Source organism: Brachyhypopomus gauderio, unplaced genomic scaffold, assembly GCF_052324685.1.
Source record: "Brachyhypopomus gauderio isolate BG-103 unplaced genomic scaffold, BGAUD_0.2 sc69, whole genome shotgun sequence".
Classification (NCBI taxonomy): domain Eukaryota; kingdom Metazoa; phylum Chordata; class Actinopteri; order Gymnotiformes; family Hypopomidae; genus Brachyhypopomus; species Brachyhypopomus gauderio.
This window is the reverse complement of record NW_027506890.1, coordinates 197501-216778: the sequence shown is the minus strand read 5'-3', so window position 1 is coordinate 216778 and position 19278 is coordinate 197501. Positions and strand designations below refer to the sequence as shown.

The following is a 19278-nucleotide window of genomic DNA, read 5'->3' as shown; positions in this document are numbered from 1 at the left end:
GGTAAGAGGTCACACACACACACACACACACACACACATATATATATATATACACACACACACACACACACATTCGCACACACGCATTCATGGACAGAGAGAGAAACTATAACACCCAACAAAGGAACAGAAAAAATTACAATTATAAAGTAGCAAACATTTATGAAAGTGATCATTTATTTAATTTGTTGCTTCCCCCCCTATAAAGGACATCTTTAAATAAATTTGATTGCATGACATAAGACCATATTTCAAATTTATTTAGTACAGAATCTATGACACATTCAGCTCACTAGGTGGCAGAATAATGGCAATTTTGAGGCCAGCAAGCTTTAAAAAGGAGAACATTCGTATTAGGAGAGTATTTAGACACCACAGTATATATGGAGAAAGAATTTGCATACATTTAGAATATGTATAAGTGGCACTCCCTATATAAGTTATTATCATTATTTTATTATTTATATTATTATTTTCAATTGCTTGATTTTGTGATTGTGAAAATATGGATTTTTTTTGTTCAAAACACTGCACACAATTCACCATATCACAAAACTCATTGCTGAGACAAAGACATGAACACACTTACCCAACACAAAACTGCACACATATAAGGCCACATCCAGGGCTGGCGCCAGAACATATACGGTGAGGGGGCGTCAGAAAATTTCGGGGGGGGGGGCGACCGTAAGTTGTTGAGCGGGGGGGGCGGTGCATGTAATGATTGTCGAGCGGGGGGGGGGGGCACCATGTAGCGATTGTTGTAAAATTAATGGGTCTTATTTTTTACATTGAGGGGGCGGGACACCTCGCCTGAGGGGGCGACGCCCCCATTCGCCCCCCTGTGGCGCCGGCCCTGGCCACATCCCAACCATCTCGCACGCGGCTGCAAACTGATCCAACCAGAGCTGATGCCAACAGCACCACATCATCAGCAAAAAGGAGACAGGGAATACACCAAACCCCCTCTGGCACGTTTGTACAGAGACTGGATAGCCCCATAGCAGCAGACCCAGAAGCCTATACTCCACCACTACCTACAACCTTACGGCCACAGCTCCGGTCTGCCGCATCAACAACGGAGGCACGGAACAAGGCCCACTTGGACTCGATGTCTCCGGCCTCCCTCGGGATGCAGTCAAAGTTCTGCCTAATGTGGCAGTTAAAGATCTTTCTGACTGGAAAGACGTTCCAAGCAAACAGTCGTGATACGTTTGGCTCTGCCAAGTCTGTCCAGCGTCCTCGCCCGCCATCTGATCCAACTCACCACTAGGTGGCAGTGCAGCTCCTCTCTGTACCCGAATGTCCAAGACATGGACGCAAGTCTTGACGACACGACTACAAAGTCGAGCATCGAATTGCGACCTGGGGTGTCCTGGTGCCATGTGCACTTATGGACACCTTTGTGCTCGAACATGGTGTTCGTTATGGACAGACTGTGATGAGCACAGAAGTTCATTAACAGAACACCACTCGGGTTCAGATCGGACAAGCCGTTCCTCCCCATCACGCCCTTTCAGGTTCTACTGTCATTGTCCACATGATCATTGAAGTCCCCTAGCAGAACAATGGAATCCCCAGAAGGAGCACCATCCAGTATCTCCTCCAACGACATAACCATGTTCATGATAGCACGTTCTTGTTCCTTGGGCTTTCCTTGGGCCACTTCCTTCTTGGCGTTCTCAACCCTTAACCCTACGCAGACCTGCCAATGTGGACCTAAACTCTGTTGACCATCTTTTGATGTCAACCCATTTTTGTTGGAGACAAAGTCACCTGTTGCCTTTTTATAGTATTATGTATATTATAGTACTGCTTGGGAATGGAGACGTGATTGAGAGGTGTGATTGGCTGTGTGAACAGACTCTTGTCTGTTTGTGTGATTATAGCTTTACAAATCTTGGCTGAGGTTGTGCTCCAGTATCAGGTTTCAGTAACTGTTATGGCGCATTTCCACTAGGGCCTGCTTGGCGCGGTACGGTTCGATTCGCAACGGAACGGTCGCGTTGTGTTTCCATTACAATGGTGGACCACCATAATGTGGGTGGAGTCGCTGTTGGCGCGCGGGTTGTAGTGTCGTGACATCATTTGTATGCGACCACAACACCGGTCAATGCCCCTTAACACATAGCATTATTGTATCTTATTTATCTTTATCTTCATTATTGTATGTGGTTGCTCTAATTATTGATAATAATTTGGTATTACTCAAACAGGCTGAACACACCCTGCATAAAAAGCATCAGTCATACAATCAAATGAAATCAAACTTTATTATGAAATATAGATATTTAAAGTACAACATATGTAAATAATATAGTTATAGTTAAAAAAAGTGCAAAAAGCAAATTACCTAAAAATAACGTATAGCTTTATATGAAATAAATATTTATAGTACTACAAGCAACATTTTGTGTGCTTTTACTGGCGTCTGTCTCGCATGGTGTTCACAAGTTCGCCAAGCACCCCGAGGAAAGCCCGGTTGAAGGAAACATTTTCCGCCAACTCCGCTCGCCTCGTCAGTGGAAGGGGAATCTTGAACGTAAAAAATAACAAATATTAAACACAACCATTCCCGTGAAAGCAACAACAATATAGCGTAACTGCACAAAATGTGTAGCACGTCATTGCTGCTCATGCTGTGTTTATGGCTACAGCTAACTAGCAACTAGCAAGGCTAAGAGCTAGCTATTGTACAGTAGTAACTGTGGTGGTAACATTAACTACAAACACAGCTCTAAATTCCTGCGTTTACAATAGCGAGTCGGTGAGACAATAGTACCCGAAGGGACCGGCTAACTGGGACCTGGTACTAATGGAAACACTCACAAAGTATACAGTATCTAGTGGAAATGCACCATTATTTTAGTGTGTAAGTTGTTGTTAAAAGCTGTAAGACTGTGTATAGTATAGTTCCTATAATGCATAATGTAGGGGAGAGTGGGGTGAGTTGTGCCAGTTTTTACTTAAAGTGATTTTAAAGTGAGACTATGACAGTAATGCTTCCAACTAAAATATGTACATATATTTCAGGATGTGGTGCATCCCTGGAATCAGTCACTTTGGGTGTGAAATATAGTATTTACGAAATACAGCTTTTTGAAAAAAAGTGGTCTCGTGGCACAACTTACCCCCAGTGCGGGGTAAGTTGTGCCATTGGAGAGAATACATTGGGGTAAATTGTGCCATTGATTACTGAAGTAAAATAATATATTTTGATCACAAGAACTGGAATGCTATATAAAAGCTAGACAAATTCAATACAAAATTACTAATTTAAGGTTTATTTAAAGTTACTTTACAACATCAAAGGCTTATTTTCTACAAGCCTATTGTGCCACATGAGCACACAAAAGATAAATTTTCTTAAACAAGGCCTAACACTTCAGAACAAAGTTCAGTTCAAAATGAAACAAAAACAGTAGCAAATATTATGTTTTTTTTAGCATAATTAGCATATATCTTAATTTTTCCCTTATTGATCCATTGCAGTTTACATTTACATAAGTTGAAGCTATACGCTTTAAGTAAGTCCAGTTCAGTTATATCCTATTTCTTTTCCATCTATCTTTTTCTTCTCCATGTTTTATTTTAATGACATCCTGCATATGCTCATCTCCCTCGCCACCTGACCAATAGACTTCCCTTCTCCACCTCTTCACTACTCTGTCCATGTCCTCTAGAGGAGTGGAAGCCCTGCATGTCTTCCTCTTATAACTCCGTGGCATGATGGTCTTTCTATTTTGGGTCTAAAATTAAGAATGTCACATAGTTTAAGTGATTAAATATAAGAATACAATGTACAACTACAAAAAAACCAATATGTTTAAAATATTCATAAGTGGGTGTGAGTTGTGCCACTGGCACAACTTACCCCAGGCCCTATGGCACAAATCACCCCAACCCCACCATTTGGGAAAAAATGCATCATCCAGTAGTTTTGGGCTAACATCATGCTAGCTGCATAGACTCATAGTGTAGCTTACCAAAGTACTAAAACATGTGTAAAATGTTTTCATACTTCTCTATAACTGTTTGGACACAACAATCAAAAATCCTTGATCATAGGAATTTTACTTTGAAAGGCAAAAAACAGTTTTTTGAACTTAAAAGTGCTTTCCTCTCATGCAATGAGGATCTCTTCTTTGCAGGATGAGTAAAATGAATGTTTTTTTCAAAAATTAATGGTCACATAACCAATTTCTTCTCTGGTTCACTATAAACAAGGGGTGGCACAACTTCCCCCCTGGCACAAATCACCCCACTCTCCCCTATACAAATATGTAGAAAGGTGAATTCACTGTTAATATTCAATAACAAATAAGTATTTTTTATTTATTTATTGGTTTGGTGGTGCTCTTACCAATTCCAACTAACTATAAATACAAGTGAATTGTTTTCTGAGTTACTCAGGTCAAGTTGTGTATAACCAGCTGTGTTCGTGTTACTATATATGGACTGTGTACATATCATTAGACATCACAAGACTTCCAGTTTTGTTTAGAGAAGTTTGAAGCTGTCTGTATGTCATACTTCCCTTTATTATATGCACGGTTAAATGTAGCTTGCTCACAGTGTAATTAACTTTTAAGGTTCTGCCTCATTCGAAAAGTACAGATCATAATTTGTTTACTTATCCTCCTCCCCAAATATAGAGATACTTGGAAAGTTTTCATAGTAATGCAAAACTTGCAAAAAAAAAAAAGGCTTTACTTTTCATGGCTCCTTGAGACAGTTTAGTTAGCGTCTTGTCCCAACGCAGCTCATTCTCAAATTGAAATTGTTACTGAGAATGTGTTGGAACTTACCATGTCATAACATGCAGTGTGTTTTTAGATTCACAATGTGTCAACATATGTATGGAATGTATCATGTGAATTTGAACAACATGGTGAATCATGGTTTTGTGTGTGTGTGTGTGTGCGTGTGCGTGTGCGTGTGTGGTTGCCACTTCTATATAGCATTGAGAAGTAGTACTGTGACATTTTACCATTACCAACTCTTTTAACTGAACCCATCTAACTGAACCTATCTACACATCCATCCATCTATCCACACATCCATTCATCTATCTACAGCAAAATGTCCCTGTGGAATACATTCAGGTTAGTCCTGAGATTTTTCTCCTCAGTATTACTGTTTATCAATATAAGTGAATGCTGGATGCCTTCAGAGTACGTTTGATGATATCCCAATTTATAGATATGTAAATGGTGCATTTTTATATTTTGTTGATAGATCATTCATTCATCTTAGATTTACTTAAAGAACCATTTTGCTTGCAAAGCTGATGAAGGATTTGGAGCCTTCATTTTCTCTAGAAACCTTGTGTACTTCACTACACTGTTGAAATTAAAGATAAGACTTTATTGATAATGAAGAAATTCCATAGGTTCCATAGGTATTGGAACATGCTTAAAATTCTTGAAAATGTTTTAAAGCTCTTTATAAATTCGTATAAAATGTCCACTGACAGAAGCAGAAAGCTGGGAGGTCTGTGTTCTTTCGGGCTTACAAAGATATGTAGAAAGTGTGAAGACTCTACAGTTTTTCTCAGTCAATTTGGTACATTTCTCACATCATGGTTTACATTGGCATCACAACAAGTGTATTTCTCAAAACAGTTAGTGCAAACAGCAAAACTAAATGAAATACCTGCAAAAGCACATTCTTCACTCAAAATTCTTAGTTTTTGCCTCAAAAGCAAATTTTTAGTCAAATTTTTTCAGTGCCAATAGAATATCTAGTCTGTGCCATTGCTTATGAACAAAGCAGTCAAAATACTTAGTCATGTTGTCAGTGCAACTATAAGTCACAGTCAGTGTAGAGTCTAGACCAGGGGTAAATCTTTCCGCGGTCCATTTTTGGCAGATAGCTCAGACCTTAGGTCCGGGTCCGCGGTTCCGCGGTGGGGGGGGGGGGGGGGGGGGGGGGGGGGGCGGTAACACTCAAATGGGTGGTGAACGTAACACTCGTCTGAAAATAAATTCTCCGGTTTAAAATATAGTCTCCCGTTAAAAATTTTTTGGCATTTGGGTCCGTATCCAGTTAATCAGGAATGTGATTGGGTCCGGACAGGACGGCGTTCGGGTCCGGATCCGGACCGCGGTCCGCCATTTGGTGATACCTGGTCTAGACTGTATATTCTGATGGAAACTAGCTAAGCTTTTGATTTCAAGAACGCTGCACAGTCTATGGTATATCAAATACATGTTACATACATACAAACTTACATGGAACACAAAGTTACACATGACTGTATGCGGGAGTCTGATAACAAGAAATTGGACTGGAATCAAATTTGTATAGCAATATTGTTTGACTGTATTGTTTGCACTGATTGAAATTCAGAAAAGACAGACAACTGACTGCAAAAAACTGCAAAATTAAAAACTTATTCTACACATTCAAAGCAACATGAGCACATAAAGCCTCCTCTTGTTGTGTGAAAATGGAACCTCTGCTACCACTATAAGCTGGTCTTGATGTCCTATATGGTATAAGAATACAAAAATGTCAGAATTTATGTCTGTGTGCAGCATTACAGCCGAGAGCACATTTCTGAATTACAGTAGGCTACATACAGTTGTGATCAAATTTATTCAACCCCCACTGAAATAAAGTGTTTTGGCCAGTTTGACATTGATTTTGATCATTTCAGTCATCTTATTTACAATTATATCAAAGAGGCACTTATAAATTAGACAAACATAACATAATATTTATGATGGAATAACCACAAATGTCTTTACTGTGCTCACATCATTATCAGTTTTATTCAACCCCCTAGTGACATTATTTTTTAGTACTTAGTACAACATCCTTTTCCAGTTATGACAGCTTTCAAGCGTGAAGCATAGCTTGACACAAGTGTCTTGCAGCGACCTATGGGTATCTTAGCCCATTCTTCATGGGCAAAAGCCTCCAGTTCAGTCACATTCTTAGGCTTGCGCACTGCAACTGCCTTCTTTAGGTCCCACCAGAGGTTCTCAATTGGATTTAAGTCTGGTGATTGCGATGGCCACTCTAGAATGTTCCAGCCTTTCATGTTCAACCATGCTCTAGTGGACTTGGATGTGTGCTTCGGATCATTGTCCTGTTGGAAGGTCCAACGTCTCCCAAGCTGCAGGTTTGTGACTGACTCCATCACATTTTCCTCCAAGATCTCCTGGTACTGAAGGGAATTCATGGTACCCTGCACACGTTGAAGCTTTCCTGTACCATTAGAAGCAAAACGGCCACAAAGCATAATTGACCCCCCGCCATGCTTCACAGTAGGCAAGGTGTTCTTTTGTTCATAAGCCTGGTTCTTCCTTCTCCAAACATAGCGCTGGTCCATTGTCCCAAACAGTTCTAATTTAGTTTCATCTGACCACAGTACACTGTTCCAAAACCTTTGTGGCTTGTCCACATGACTTTTGGCATACTGCAGTCGACTTTTCTTGTTCTTTGGAGTCAGCAAGGGGGTGCGTCTGGGCGTTCTGGCATGGAGGTCTTCGTTATGCAGTGCGCGCCTTATTGTCTGAGCTGAAACTTCAGTGCCCACATCTGACAGGTCTTTTTTCAGTTCCTTAGCAGTCACGCGGGGATTTTTCTCCACATTACGCTTCAGGTAGCGCACAGCAGTCGCGGTCAGGATCTTCTTTCTGCCACGACCAGGTAACGTTTCCACTGTGCCCTTTAACTTGAACTTGCGAATGATACTTCCGATAGTGTCTCTTGGAATATTTAACAACTTCGCAATCTTTTTATATATCCATTGCCATTCTTGTGAAGAGCAATAACCTCTTCTCTTGTCTTCTGGGACCATTCTCTTGCCTTCACCATGCTTGGAAACACACCAGTAGATGTCTAGAAGGAGCTGAGTATCACAGTCCTTTTAAATCTGCCTAATTGGTGCTTATCATGCTTGATTGCTGCTCGTTGACATCCACAGATGTTTTCAAAACCTGATGGAAAACACTGGAATGAACCTCTGTTCTTAGGAGTGGTAGTCGTAAAGGGGTTGAATAATTGTGTCAATGAAGAAATCACAAAAAGGCCATTTAATACTTTATGACAAAAAAAATTGATGCTATCTTAGTTGCATTTAGTTCTTTAACAAGTCCTTGTAAGATTTCATTATGAACACAATTACAAATGTGCACTGAATTCCATAAAACCCTTCGCAGCATTGGGGGTTGAATAAATTTGATCACAACTGTACATGTTTTCTCTATTGAAACGATTGAAGACACAGTTGTTCTTCCAATATTCAACTTCACCCAGCGACCAGGTTCAGACATTGTGAGACCATGACTTACATGTAAAACATGGTCCACAATTGTTGCCCTTATTTCACTGTTTTGTCACCTCAACTGTACACCACACAGTCTTTCCCCTCTACACCACACAGTCTTATCCCTCTACACCACAGTCTTACCCCTCTACACCACACAGCCTGCTTTATACCTCCGGACACGGACGAATTTCGTCCGTCCGTACCAAACGTAGCCTCCGTAGGGGGCCACTATACCTCTTTCCGTTTCCAACGTTGTTATGATTTTTTAAAATACATCCTCTAGAGGGCAGTATAGTCAAATTTCCGGCACCGGCGCACCAGCAATCTCCTCCCAGCTGTTTTTGCATCGCTGTTTATCGCGATGACCTGGCACCGTAGCAGAATGTAGCCTCTAACCAACTCGCAAAGTTTCTCTTCTAACTCGAGCGTCATTTTTTAAAGTCCAGTACTCTTCTTCATTGATTTTCCCGAATTGGTGTACGTCCGATGCTTCTGACTCTCTACTTCCCCCTGATTTCCAGTTTATATTGCTCCGTTACTACGGATTCGTAAAAGGCCCATTCACACCCTACGGTAATTACGGATACGGATCCTTTCGTCCGGTTCCGGAGGTCGTTTCATCCGTCAGTGGGTCCGTTGCCAGAGCGCTTACGAATCCGTAGCAACGGAGCAATATAAACCGGAAATCAGGGGGCAGTAGAGAGTCAGAAGCATCGGACGTACACCAATTCGGGAAAATCAATGAAGAAGAGTACTGGACTTTAAAAAATGATGCTCGAGTTAGAAGAGAAACTTTGCGAGTTGGTTAGAGGCTACATTCTGCTACGGTGCCAGGTCATCGCGATAAACAGCGATGCAAAAACAGCTGGGAGGAGATTGCTGGTGCGCCGGTGCCGGAAATGTGACTATACTGCCCTCTAGATGATGTATTTTAAAAAATCATAACAACGTTGGAAACGGAAAGAGGTATAGTGGCCCCCTACGGAGGCTACGTTTGGTACGGACGGACGAAATTCGTCCGTGTCCGGAGGTATAAAGCAGGCTTTATTAAGCGCTCTGGCAACGGACCCACTGACGGATGAAACGACCTCCGGAACCGGACGAAAGGGTCCGTATCCGTAATTACCGTAGGGTGTGAATGGGCCTTTATACCCCTCTACACTACATAGTCTTACTCCTCTTCTTGGCTGTTCACCCTGTACATGGCCTTGTCTTTACATTATGAGACTTTGTGATACTGCAGTGTTTAGCGTCTATAAATGTTTGCCAACTACAGTAAAGGTTCATGAGACACACCTGTGACGTATGGTTGAGACCATTGGTTGATCTAAGCCTTCACCAATTCCCTTTCGTACTGTAACTGAATGTTCACCTGCAAACAATTTAATCAAATTAAGATAAATTACCAAAATGTAACAAAAAAATAAACGAAATAAATAAAAGTTAAATAATGCCTTAGAGATTATGACAGCATGTTCAGCACTTTTGCATATAATGATGAAGGCGATGACCTAAAGACTAAATGTTTTGGAAGGTAAGACAATTCAACAATCCGTACAATAAATTTTGATAAACATGACATAAGCAACTGTAAAAAACAACAGACAATTGGCCATGTCCATTAGCAAAATGTACAAAAGTATTTGCGAAATGTTAAACACAATGAGAAATGCAATTATGATGTGCAAAAGTTGTAACAAGAAGATGTAGAGAGTGAATGAACAGTTTTGAGAATTTCAATTCTGATCTGAGAATTGAACCAAATCGAAAAACTGTAATATAATGGATGGATATCTAAATAAAAACTGAACAAATAGTATATTTCATCAAAGAACTAAGGTATAATTTGTGTTTGAAATGAAAAAGTAGATACAATAGGATGTTCCCAGATTGCTTTCCTTAATCTTAGAGAGGAGACCGAAACAGCTGCGGTGAAGAAGGCCGATATGATCAGAGACCGCCTGCTGAAGCATTAGCCAACGTTTATTATGAAAATTCATGTGAGAACAGCATTGAGTCTGCAGGTCTAGTCATATTTCCTGGTCATTTCTTGTTTTATTATTTTAAGTGCAGAGTGTCCTTCCTTTGGCAGATTATGTTGTTTTTGTTTCATTTTTTTTTTTTTTTGCTTTTAAGCTAATGCCATTAAATGCTCCTTTGCAGATATTAATAAAATGTGCTAGGATGAAACACGCACAAATTATCTTCTTGTTCATCACATGTTGCTGTTTTGCTGCATACATACGTCTGTTAAATGTTGTTTTCAGTTTGCCTGTTTAAACGCTTTTTTGCTATAAGTTTTGTCTAAACATCTTTGTTCTTCTTTGTTCGTCGGCTCACACATGTATAATCCCTCGCTACGTCACACACAAACTAAAAAATATAAAATTTCAGTTGATTAATTAAATCCTGCCATTAAAAAGTAGATTTGGGTACATTTACGTGTGTATTTAATATTTGATTAGGTTTATAGGTTTTCTGCGAGTAGCTGCTAAATGTTTGCCTTGTGATTGTCCTGCTGCATTTAAAGACAGTAGTAGACACTGTAGAAACTGATCAGTAGTAGCAGTTGTTATTTTTGTTGGAATTAAAGTTGAGCTGGAACCCCTTTGGAACATCTTCAAATAAATGGATAAGGCTTGCATTATTCCTAAGTCTTACATTTAAGCAATTTAATGTCTAAACTGGAGTTGGGACCGTCCAGTTGAAGTGAAAGGAAGAAAAGTGTAGTCGTTAAGCACTAGCATTGAGATGTGTGATGGTGTGTTTGCAATTAAAAAAATGATATAAGTCTGATGAAGATTGTAGCTGAGCACCTGGAGTGTAAAGGATGTAGAGTTATTTGAAATTGTAATGAGGTACACAAGGTTCCTAGAGAAACTAGACATGTCTCAGGTGTGAAACAGGTATGTAAATGCATTTAAATTAAAAATTGCAACTCAGATACTGTATACGTCAGTCTAGCTGCATAAAGTCTAAATCTTTTTTGCCTTTGATCATATGCACATACACAGGCGAATATTTGGCTGAGAGCAAGATCTATCTTCTGGGCTCAGGCTACCCAAGTAGCTAAAGCACCAACTCTGTTGAGTGCAACTGGTCATTTGGCATGATGGGGCAGAGGCTACAGCCTATCACCTGCTCCAAATGTATTCATCATAACTATCTCCTAATTCTCAATCAACTTTCTTGGATTTTTCTGGTAGAACATCGTTGAGGCTTTTGTGGTTCTCCTACTCCACTCCCAGTCCACAGAATGCCACACAAATCTTCATCCTCCTGCTCTTCTGCCTTGTCATCTCCGCAGTTATGGGTGCCCTGCTCTTCTACTGGCTGAACGGACCGCTGATGTATGAAATGCGGGCAGCGGCCGTCATTGCAGGCATCTTTGCAGGCACCATGGCCGTCCTTTCCTTTCTCGTTCACCCTCTCCGCTGTGTCGTCACAATCATGTTTCCAACACTGGGCACCAGGCAAGGACGCAAAATTGTCCTGTCCATGTGTGCCATGACTGTGGCACTTTATGTCCTGCCTAACACTGCCACCAACATTACTGCTATTACACATCTCATGAAGTGCATGTCCGAGAACTACGCTCACAGTATCCTCAACTCATCAGTCCTATGCAACAGCATCAAGAACAACATGATCAGTGAAGTTCAAAAGATTCAGGGACAACAAGTCAAGTTTGTGGAGTTCATGCAGAAATTCAACCGTTCCGCAGATATCAACGTCGTGAAGATACGAGAACGTTTGCGGACCTTGAGCAAAGACGTGGAGGAGGACATTTCAAAAGCAAAACAGCAACTAGAAAAAGTGAGACTTCTCGCAAGCAGAGTACTTGCTGCCTTTTTTGTGTTATATCTTCTCATGGAATCCACCATGTACCTGATGTCGTACTTGACGTCCCTGAGGTTTGATAACGTCTACATCACAGGACAGCTCCGCAGGATGGCAGCTGATAGAAGCATTCAAGTCGAAGCCAAGGACGTGAAAAATGGCATCAACTCCACAAGCTTCAGAATGGCAAAGACAGAAATGATCAAGTGTATAGTTCCTGCTCTAGTCATCACACTTTATCTTTTGATGACCACCATTCTGGTATTGCTCGACCACATTGTGCATTACCTTGTAAAAACAGGTGGGACTTGGCTTGCGGACATGCCATCTACTGACATTACCATGCAGATGGATTTTAAGGTACATCCCTCTGGTTTTGTAAAGTCGAAAGAAATATCTTAACATTTTGTTTGTATGTTGCACATGAAGCAAGAAAAAAAAATTATTTGTGTTAATTTAATGTTAATTTATGTTAATTAAATTTTACTTTGTCATTAATTTAGTTTTGATGTTAATTTAATATTGTGTTATAATATTGTTGTATTGATCGCTGTATTGTCATGCTACAGCCCCAAACCCCTCCCTTTGGGCGTGTGTTAATGTTGTCCGTGTCTTTATATGTACGTCCGTGGGTGTGGCTGGGTGTGTGTGTGTTCACTTGTCTCGTTATACTAATGTGTTTCACACAGTGCTTGTTAGGCTACGTGTATATAGTGTGTGTGTTTGTATTGTTTGGTGCTCGTCTTTAACGTGACATTCGTTGTGTGTGTGTTAAACTGTGTCAGCACGCCATGAGCGTGTACTGTTTAGTGTGTGCTACTGGTGTTTTGATGCACCGTGAGCATTTTCTGTTCAGTGTGATTGACTGCTGTTTCAAGACGCCGTGAGTGTGTCCAGCGTCAAGCTTAATAAACGTAGTCTTTGAACACACCTCGTCTTTACATCCTCAACTCCCTCGCACCCGTTACAGAAAGACAAGCCGTAAGGATGCCAGGATCCCGGCCATGCATGGGACAAAGAAGGGGAGGCACCAACGTGCTCCCTCTCCCAGGTCCCATCACATGCCCTCACCCGGCACGCAGTGCGAAGTTCTGGAAGTGGCCTCGGAGAGTGAGGGAGAGCGCATATGCGCCTACCTGCAACTACATGCTCGGGAGGCTGAGGAGGAGGGACTGGCAGGCTACTACCATAGACTCGCGGATGAAACCTGGTCGAACCGTGCCTGTCAGTTGGCGAGGGGCTCCTCCCCCCTGGCAAGAGTGGTGCACATAGGCACACAGGGAGACCTGATGCTCGCCACCGGAGAGGTGGTGTTTGCGCCGCCAGAGGTCGAATTCGGGGAAGAAGACTCCGAGGAGGAGGAGTATTCTCCCTCAGTGTGCTCGGAGAGCACCGTTTACTACGAGGGGGATGACGTCAGTCCCTCTCCGTCGGAGTATGCAGCTGACCCAGAGGAGTGTGATGAGAGTATCAGCCCCACTCCGTCCGAGTACGATGAGGAGACCAGTTCCCCTCGGCCCGAAGGCTCAGAGGATGGAGCAAGCTCGGGAGAGGAAGCAGAGAGCCTGCCCTCTTCAGAGCGCTCTGAGGTGATGGTGAAGTCGTGGGAGAGAGGCCACCGGGCCAAGGACACTCCACAATATTCCTCGGAGGAGGAGAAGATGGACTGTCTAGAAGACAGTACACCAGAGGCCATCAGCATGAGGAGCTGCTGCTCCTCAGAGGAGGAAATGGAGCTTGAAAAGGTAGGGTGAGAGCCGTCACCTAAAGCCCCCCCTTCAGGAGCGTGGCTAAGGCATGAACCCGCAAAGCGCCCACACGAGGCGTTTCCCAGTACTCCCAGGCAGCCTCGCGTCGGACAGTGCCCTCCAGTGTCTGCCAGAGGGACTACACGCTGTCCGGCCCAGAAACCGGAGCCTGCGCAAGCTACTATGGCTGCCAACGCGGTGGAGCGCCCGCGGGACTCCGCGAGAAGACAGAAGGGAGAAGGATTGGGGTCAAAACCGATCACCCAGTACTGCCCTTTCCCTCATTCGCGGGGGTTGCAGGCGTGGATGCCTGGTCTACTGTTTCCCAAGATTCACGTGCCTGTGTTTTTGTCTGTCCCGGTGTTTCTCCCCAATCCCTTGTTCCCCTTCGTGCCCTTTGTGTTACATGTACCTATTTGTATTTTTGTGAACGTGTTGTCTAATGTGTTTTCCCCCGTCTTCGCAAGGAGGGTGTTCTAGGCTGGTGTGTGGCGGGCTCTCCACCGCGGGTCGATATCTCCAGGGCACACGTGATTCCGGTGACTCCGGATCCACCCATCGTTGTGGGTCCGGGGCTTTGTTGCTGCAATAGGCACCGCGGGACGGGTAGTGCCCTTGGTGGGGGGCTCTGTCACGCTACAGCCCTGAACCCCTCCCTTCGGGCGTGTGTTAATGTTGTCCGTGTCTTTATATGTATGTCCGTGGGTGTGGCTGGGTGTGTGTTCACTTGTCTCGTTAGACTAATGTGTTTCACGCGGTGCTTGTTAGGCTACGTGTATATAGTGTGTGTGTTTGTATTGTTTGGTGCTCATCTTTAACGTGACATTAGTTGTGTGTGTGTTAAACTGTGTCAGCACGCCGTGAGCGTGTACTGTTTAGTGTGTGCCACTGGTGTTTTGATGCGCCATGAGCGTTTTCTGTTCAGTGTGATTGACGTTACATGTATTATATATCCTCTGCTCAAAAAAAATAAAAAAGCATAAAAGCAAGCAAAGCAAGCCGCTAGTCACATGGCTATATGGCTTTTCATAAGATAGGAACAGCAATCACTAATTTTACCTTAAGCATGGAGAGGAATAGTGTTTCACTTCTAATCTTTATATACCATATCGTCAAATGTGTTTAACATTCTTGTGTTACTCTCTTTACAGCTTGCATATCAAAACTCTATTATGGAATTTTTTGGCTACTACAGCATTCAAGAGAATCTGAGCAAAGTGTACAGCGTCACTGTCGGCTCTGATGCTTCCCGGTGCAAAGCCCAGTCGAGTGAGCTGGACCGGGCCGTACTGGCCTGGCTGGGCCTGTTCTTTCTCCTGTCGTACTGCCTCGTGGTCCTGCAGGCGTACGCCCAGCGTCTCCGCAGGAAGGTGGCCTCTTCTTTCTTCCCACGGCAGGAAGAGAAAAGAATCGAGTTTCTTATCCAGAAGATCGTGGTGAAGAGGAAGTGAGGAAGAGGCTGTTAATGGAGGTGGAACAACAGATCAGCCATGTACATTTTGTAAGATTCAAGAGACCAGTCAGGAAAAGTGACATTAGATCATGTTTCATATTTCAGTTTTTACTGATTTTAACTGCAGCCTGACTCAGATTTAATTTTGGACTGTCACCAAAATCAGTGAGGCTTTGAAAATATTGTAACTGTTGCTAAATATTTTATTTAGTATTCATTTGTGACTTAATTAAATTTTAATGATATTTTGAATGTTTTTTTTAATTAATTATTGCCACAATTGTTATTGCCACCACTTTGCAGTGAAGGCAGGATGTCATGACTCTGATCTTCCACTTGATGTCAGTATCCTTATTTTAGAAATACTGATACTGATGGTGGATTGTAGACATAATCAAACAAAGTGATCAAAGCAACGGTTTGTTCAGCTGCACATAAATAATCACGTTTAGGATCTAATGTGACACTTAGACTTTTTAAAATATGAAATTGCAGTAATTGTGAAAAGGATTTGATACAAACCTTCACTAATAGATTAAATTAGAGTTTCATATTACCTATGACACATCTATAGCCAGACAGCAAAGAGAAAAAAAGTATTATGTATGAATGTACATCTTTTAAGGTTTTCCTGTAGAGGGCGCTGTATAAATAAAGTGAGTAAATCACACACACTCAAAAAAATATATATAACATTGTACAACAACTGTAGGTTAATGTATGTCCAAAAGAACAAAGATAAAAAGAAAATGAAAAGGTTTGCCCAGTTTATTATGGATGCATTTTATAATAGACGAATTAGAGACTATAGCTCATGTGTTCTGCATACTTATTGAACCTTTACTCCACGCACCACTGGTCAGTTTCCTACCTAAGTATTTGAGTGGTGGACACAGTGTCAGTGGGGTTTGCACCTGTGTCACTTTCTTTGCTGGGTGGAAAGTGTAGCGCCACCTGCAGGCAGCCAACACACAATGACCAGGTGGTGCAACAAATCAAAATCAAATCAAATCAAATATATTTATATAGCACAACACTGTTGAAGGGAAACACAAACGTTGCATGGCACCAAGGAGATGTTTCTAATAAAGCAGCTGATAATTATAGATCATAGTATTCGTGTTTCAACAGTGAGGAATGATGAGGACCTGATTACTGTCTTGGTGAGTCGGTGAGCACCAGGTCTTAGTCATCAGGTCGATCAGAATTAGTCAAGAGTAAGAATTATGAAGAATTAGCACTTGAGAATGACACAGATACTTTAGCTCTCCATTTAACTAGGTTCTATAAAGAGATCTCAGTGGTAGAGGCTGCTATTACAATGCTATTAAAACTGATGGTTTGAAGAATTTTAACATTTTCAATAGATATGCAACATTCTTCTCTGTCTAGTAGAATATATTGAACCATAAATTAATTCATGTTAACTTCCGTAACTTCGTAACTTTCAAAAACTACAATAATGTAGGGTCTTATATTCTCACAGGCTGACTGAATGCATTTTTATTGTAAAATCCAACCTTAATTCTTCTTCATTTATTACAACACTGTGGTTCATCCATAGTCATGTGGCAGCCATCATCATTTGGTGCCATTTCTAGTCCCTTAAAACTCTGAAGTTCTGGTGGGGTAAACCCACGATTTCCTTTATGCTGTCTTAGTGCATACCATGATTTCCTTTGAAGTTGCTTTGTTAAACTTGCAAAGAAGTTACCTGTTTTTTTTTTATTTGTAAAATGAAAGGCATTTCAATTCCGATTGAAAGAGATCTGTTCGTTGTTGAAATGTGAAATCTGTGCTGAACTATCTGGGTAAATACTCCCCCAGCGGATTGCATTCTAAACGTAAAAATGTGTACAGAAATATATATAGGGCCATAACATATCCAGTTTTCAGACCTCAAGAACACATTTTACAAGCCCATGCACAATCAGACTACAAAACGCTTACAACATTCATTCAGTTTGTGGCACCCACTGCTTCTTTTCAGTCTGCAGGGAGATGGATGCTGGTATTGGTCTGATGAGGTGTGGGAGAAAGGGGAACAGGGCATCTATGCGATAGCTATCAGACTACAGTTGATCCAATTTAGTCTCAGAGAAAATGAAGAGCTATACATCTAAGTGCAAAGTACTTCATAATACCTTCCTGGTTCAGCCCCAAAACTTTTCTTTCTCGGGGCAACATGTTTAAATGTTTTTTGGTGTTTACACTATTGCTATAATATAGTGGACAGCAGGCTTGATTGTTCAGCATGTCCTTGGTGAAAAGGATTATTCCAAGGTCCTGGAAATGTGAACTCCCTCCTTAATTTTACACACGGCTTTCTGGAACGCTTTCCTCTACACTCGAAAAGATTACGAATACAGATTCAATCAGGAAGTGTGCAAAGATTTGGAACCTTTTTACTGAACACCTTCATTGTAAATGAACTAACTGTCATTCCCTCTTGGAAATTTTTAGGGTTCACACACGTAGTGTGGGAAACCTATTGTAATTGCTCGGATTTTTCTTTAGGGTTCACACACACATAGTGTGGGAACCCTATTGTAATTGTTAGCGTTTTTTCTTATTATTATTCTTCTTCCCATTTTGCTGTCTATAAATGATACTGCAGCCTAAACCGTAAGGCCTAGACACACCAAACTTGCCAAACTTGTTCTCTAGGTCAAAAGGACCACACACACTTATAGGGACCCACATCGGCCTGATGGTGGCGCTATAGCACACTATGTGACTTTTTGGGCCATATCTCCCATACCATAAGTCATAGAAACAAAATTCCACTTCCTATGCATTCCTTGGCTCAATTCAATAGGACATTTCATATACAACTATGAAGCTCCGCCTACTTAGATTTTTTGCTAATTTGCATAATATGCAAAACCTACTTTTGCCTACTACTCCTTGGTTTTTCATCTGATCACCACAATCTTGGTATCAAACTACTCAGAAGAATCTCATTATCAAAACTGATCGCCAACATTGTGACATTTCCATACAGCCTGGCTGTCACATGTCAATCAATAGCTCTGAGGTGTGGCCAAATTTACTTCAGCAGCTATATCTCAACAATGCTTTCACCAATCTTCATGAAAATTTATCAGTTGTTAGGGCACATGACTCGGAGGTCACAGGTCAAAGCTGGCCACGATTGTCCAATAGGGGGCGCTATAACATGGGAAAAACTGTTTCTCAGAAACCATTAGTCACATCAAGCCAAAACTTTACAGGCATCATCATGGGGTCAAGTGGTATCAAGACACACAATGATGACCTCATCACTCAAAAAACATGGCCGCCATAAGCCAATTAATTTTAATTTGAATTAATTGGCCATTTGACAGACTTACCATAGGTACATACACATGAAACTGACATGGTATGTTCATGTACACACCCTCTAAGACATACTCATGTTAGAAGGGAATTGCACTACTAGGTGGCGCTATACTAGAAAATCCAGAATTTCTCCTACATATTTTCACTTATCAAAAAATGCTTGGACTCATATGATTGTATGCAGAATTCCTAGCAACTTTGTAATTACATGTGCTTTGCAAAAATGTACCACTTTTTCACTATTATCTAATATATATAACTAGTCATTTTCATACTAGTCCTAGCATTTTAACTCCATCACCTTAAATCACACCTTGTAATACTCAGCAGACTCTGAAATGCTAAGATTAGCGAGAAAATCCTAAGTTTTTGACAAATTAATATTTTTCATATGCATCACAATGCTACCATCATAACACATCAAATTCCCAGTTCAATAACTACGCCATAGTATGTCTGATTGTTATGGAAATTGAAATCCACATTCACATGACCATTGTGGTGCGATGTGCCAATTTTGAGCCAAATCCGTCCACAAACAGCTCTACAGTGAATATTTTCATTTTCCATACTCAGCAGTGGAGGGAGGATTAGAGACACACGCAGGTGCCTTT

The 19278-nt window shown here is 41.5% G+C and overlaps 1 protein-coding gene across 1 annotated transcript; it reads left to right on the top strand.

Annotated features, from left to right (window-relative positions):
* Positions 1-3832: 3832 nt before the first annotated feature.
* ocstamp (osteoclast stimulatory transmembrane protein) lies at positions 3833-17776 on the top strand. Its single transcript, XM_076989689.1, has 3 exons — positions 3833-5105; positions 11488-12481; positions 15021-17776. The coding sequence occupies exons 1-3, from the start codon at positions 5083-5085 to the stop codon at positions 15318-15320; spliced, it is 1317 nt and encodes a 438-aa protein (XP_076845804.1). The 5' UTR covers positions 3833-5082; the 3' UTR covers positions 15321-17776.
* The last annotated feature ends 1502 nt before the right edge of the window (positions 17777-19278 follow it).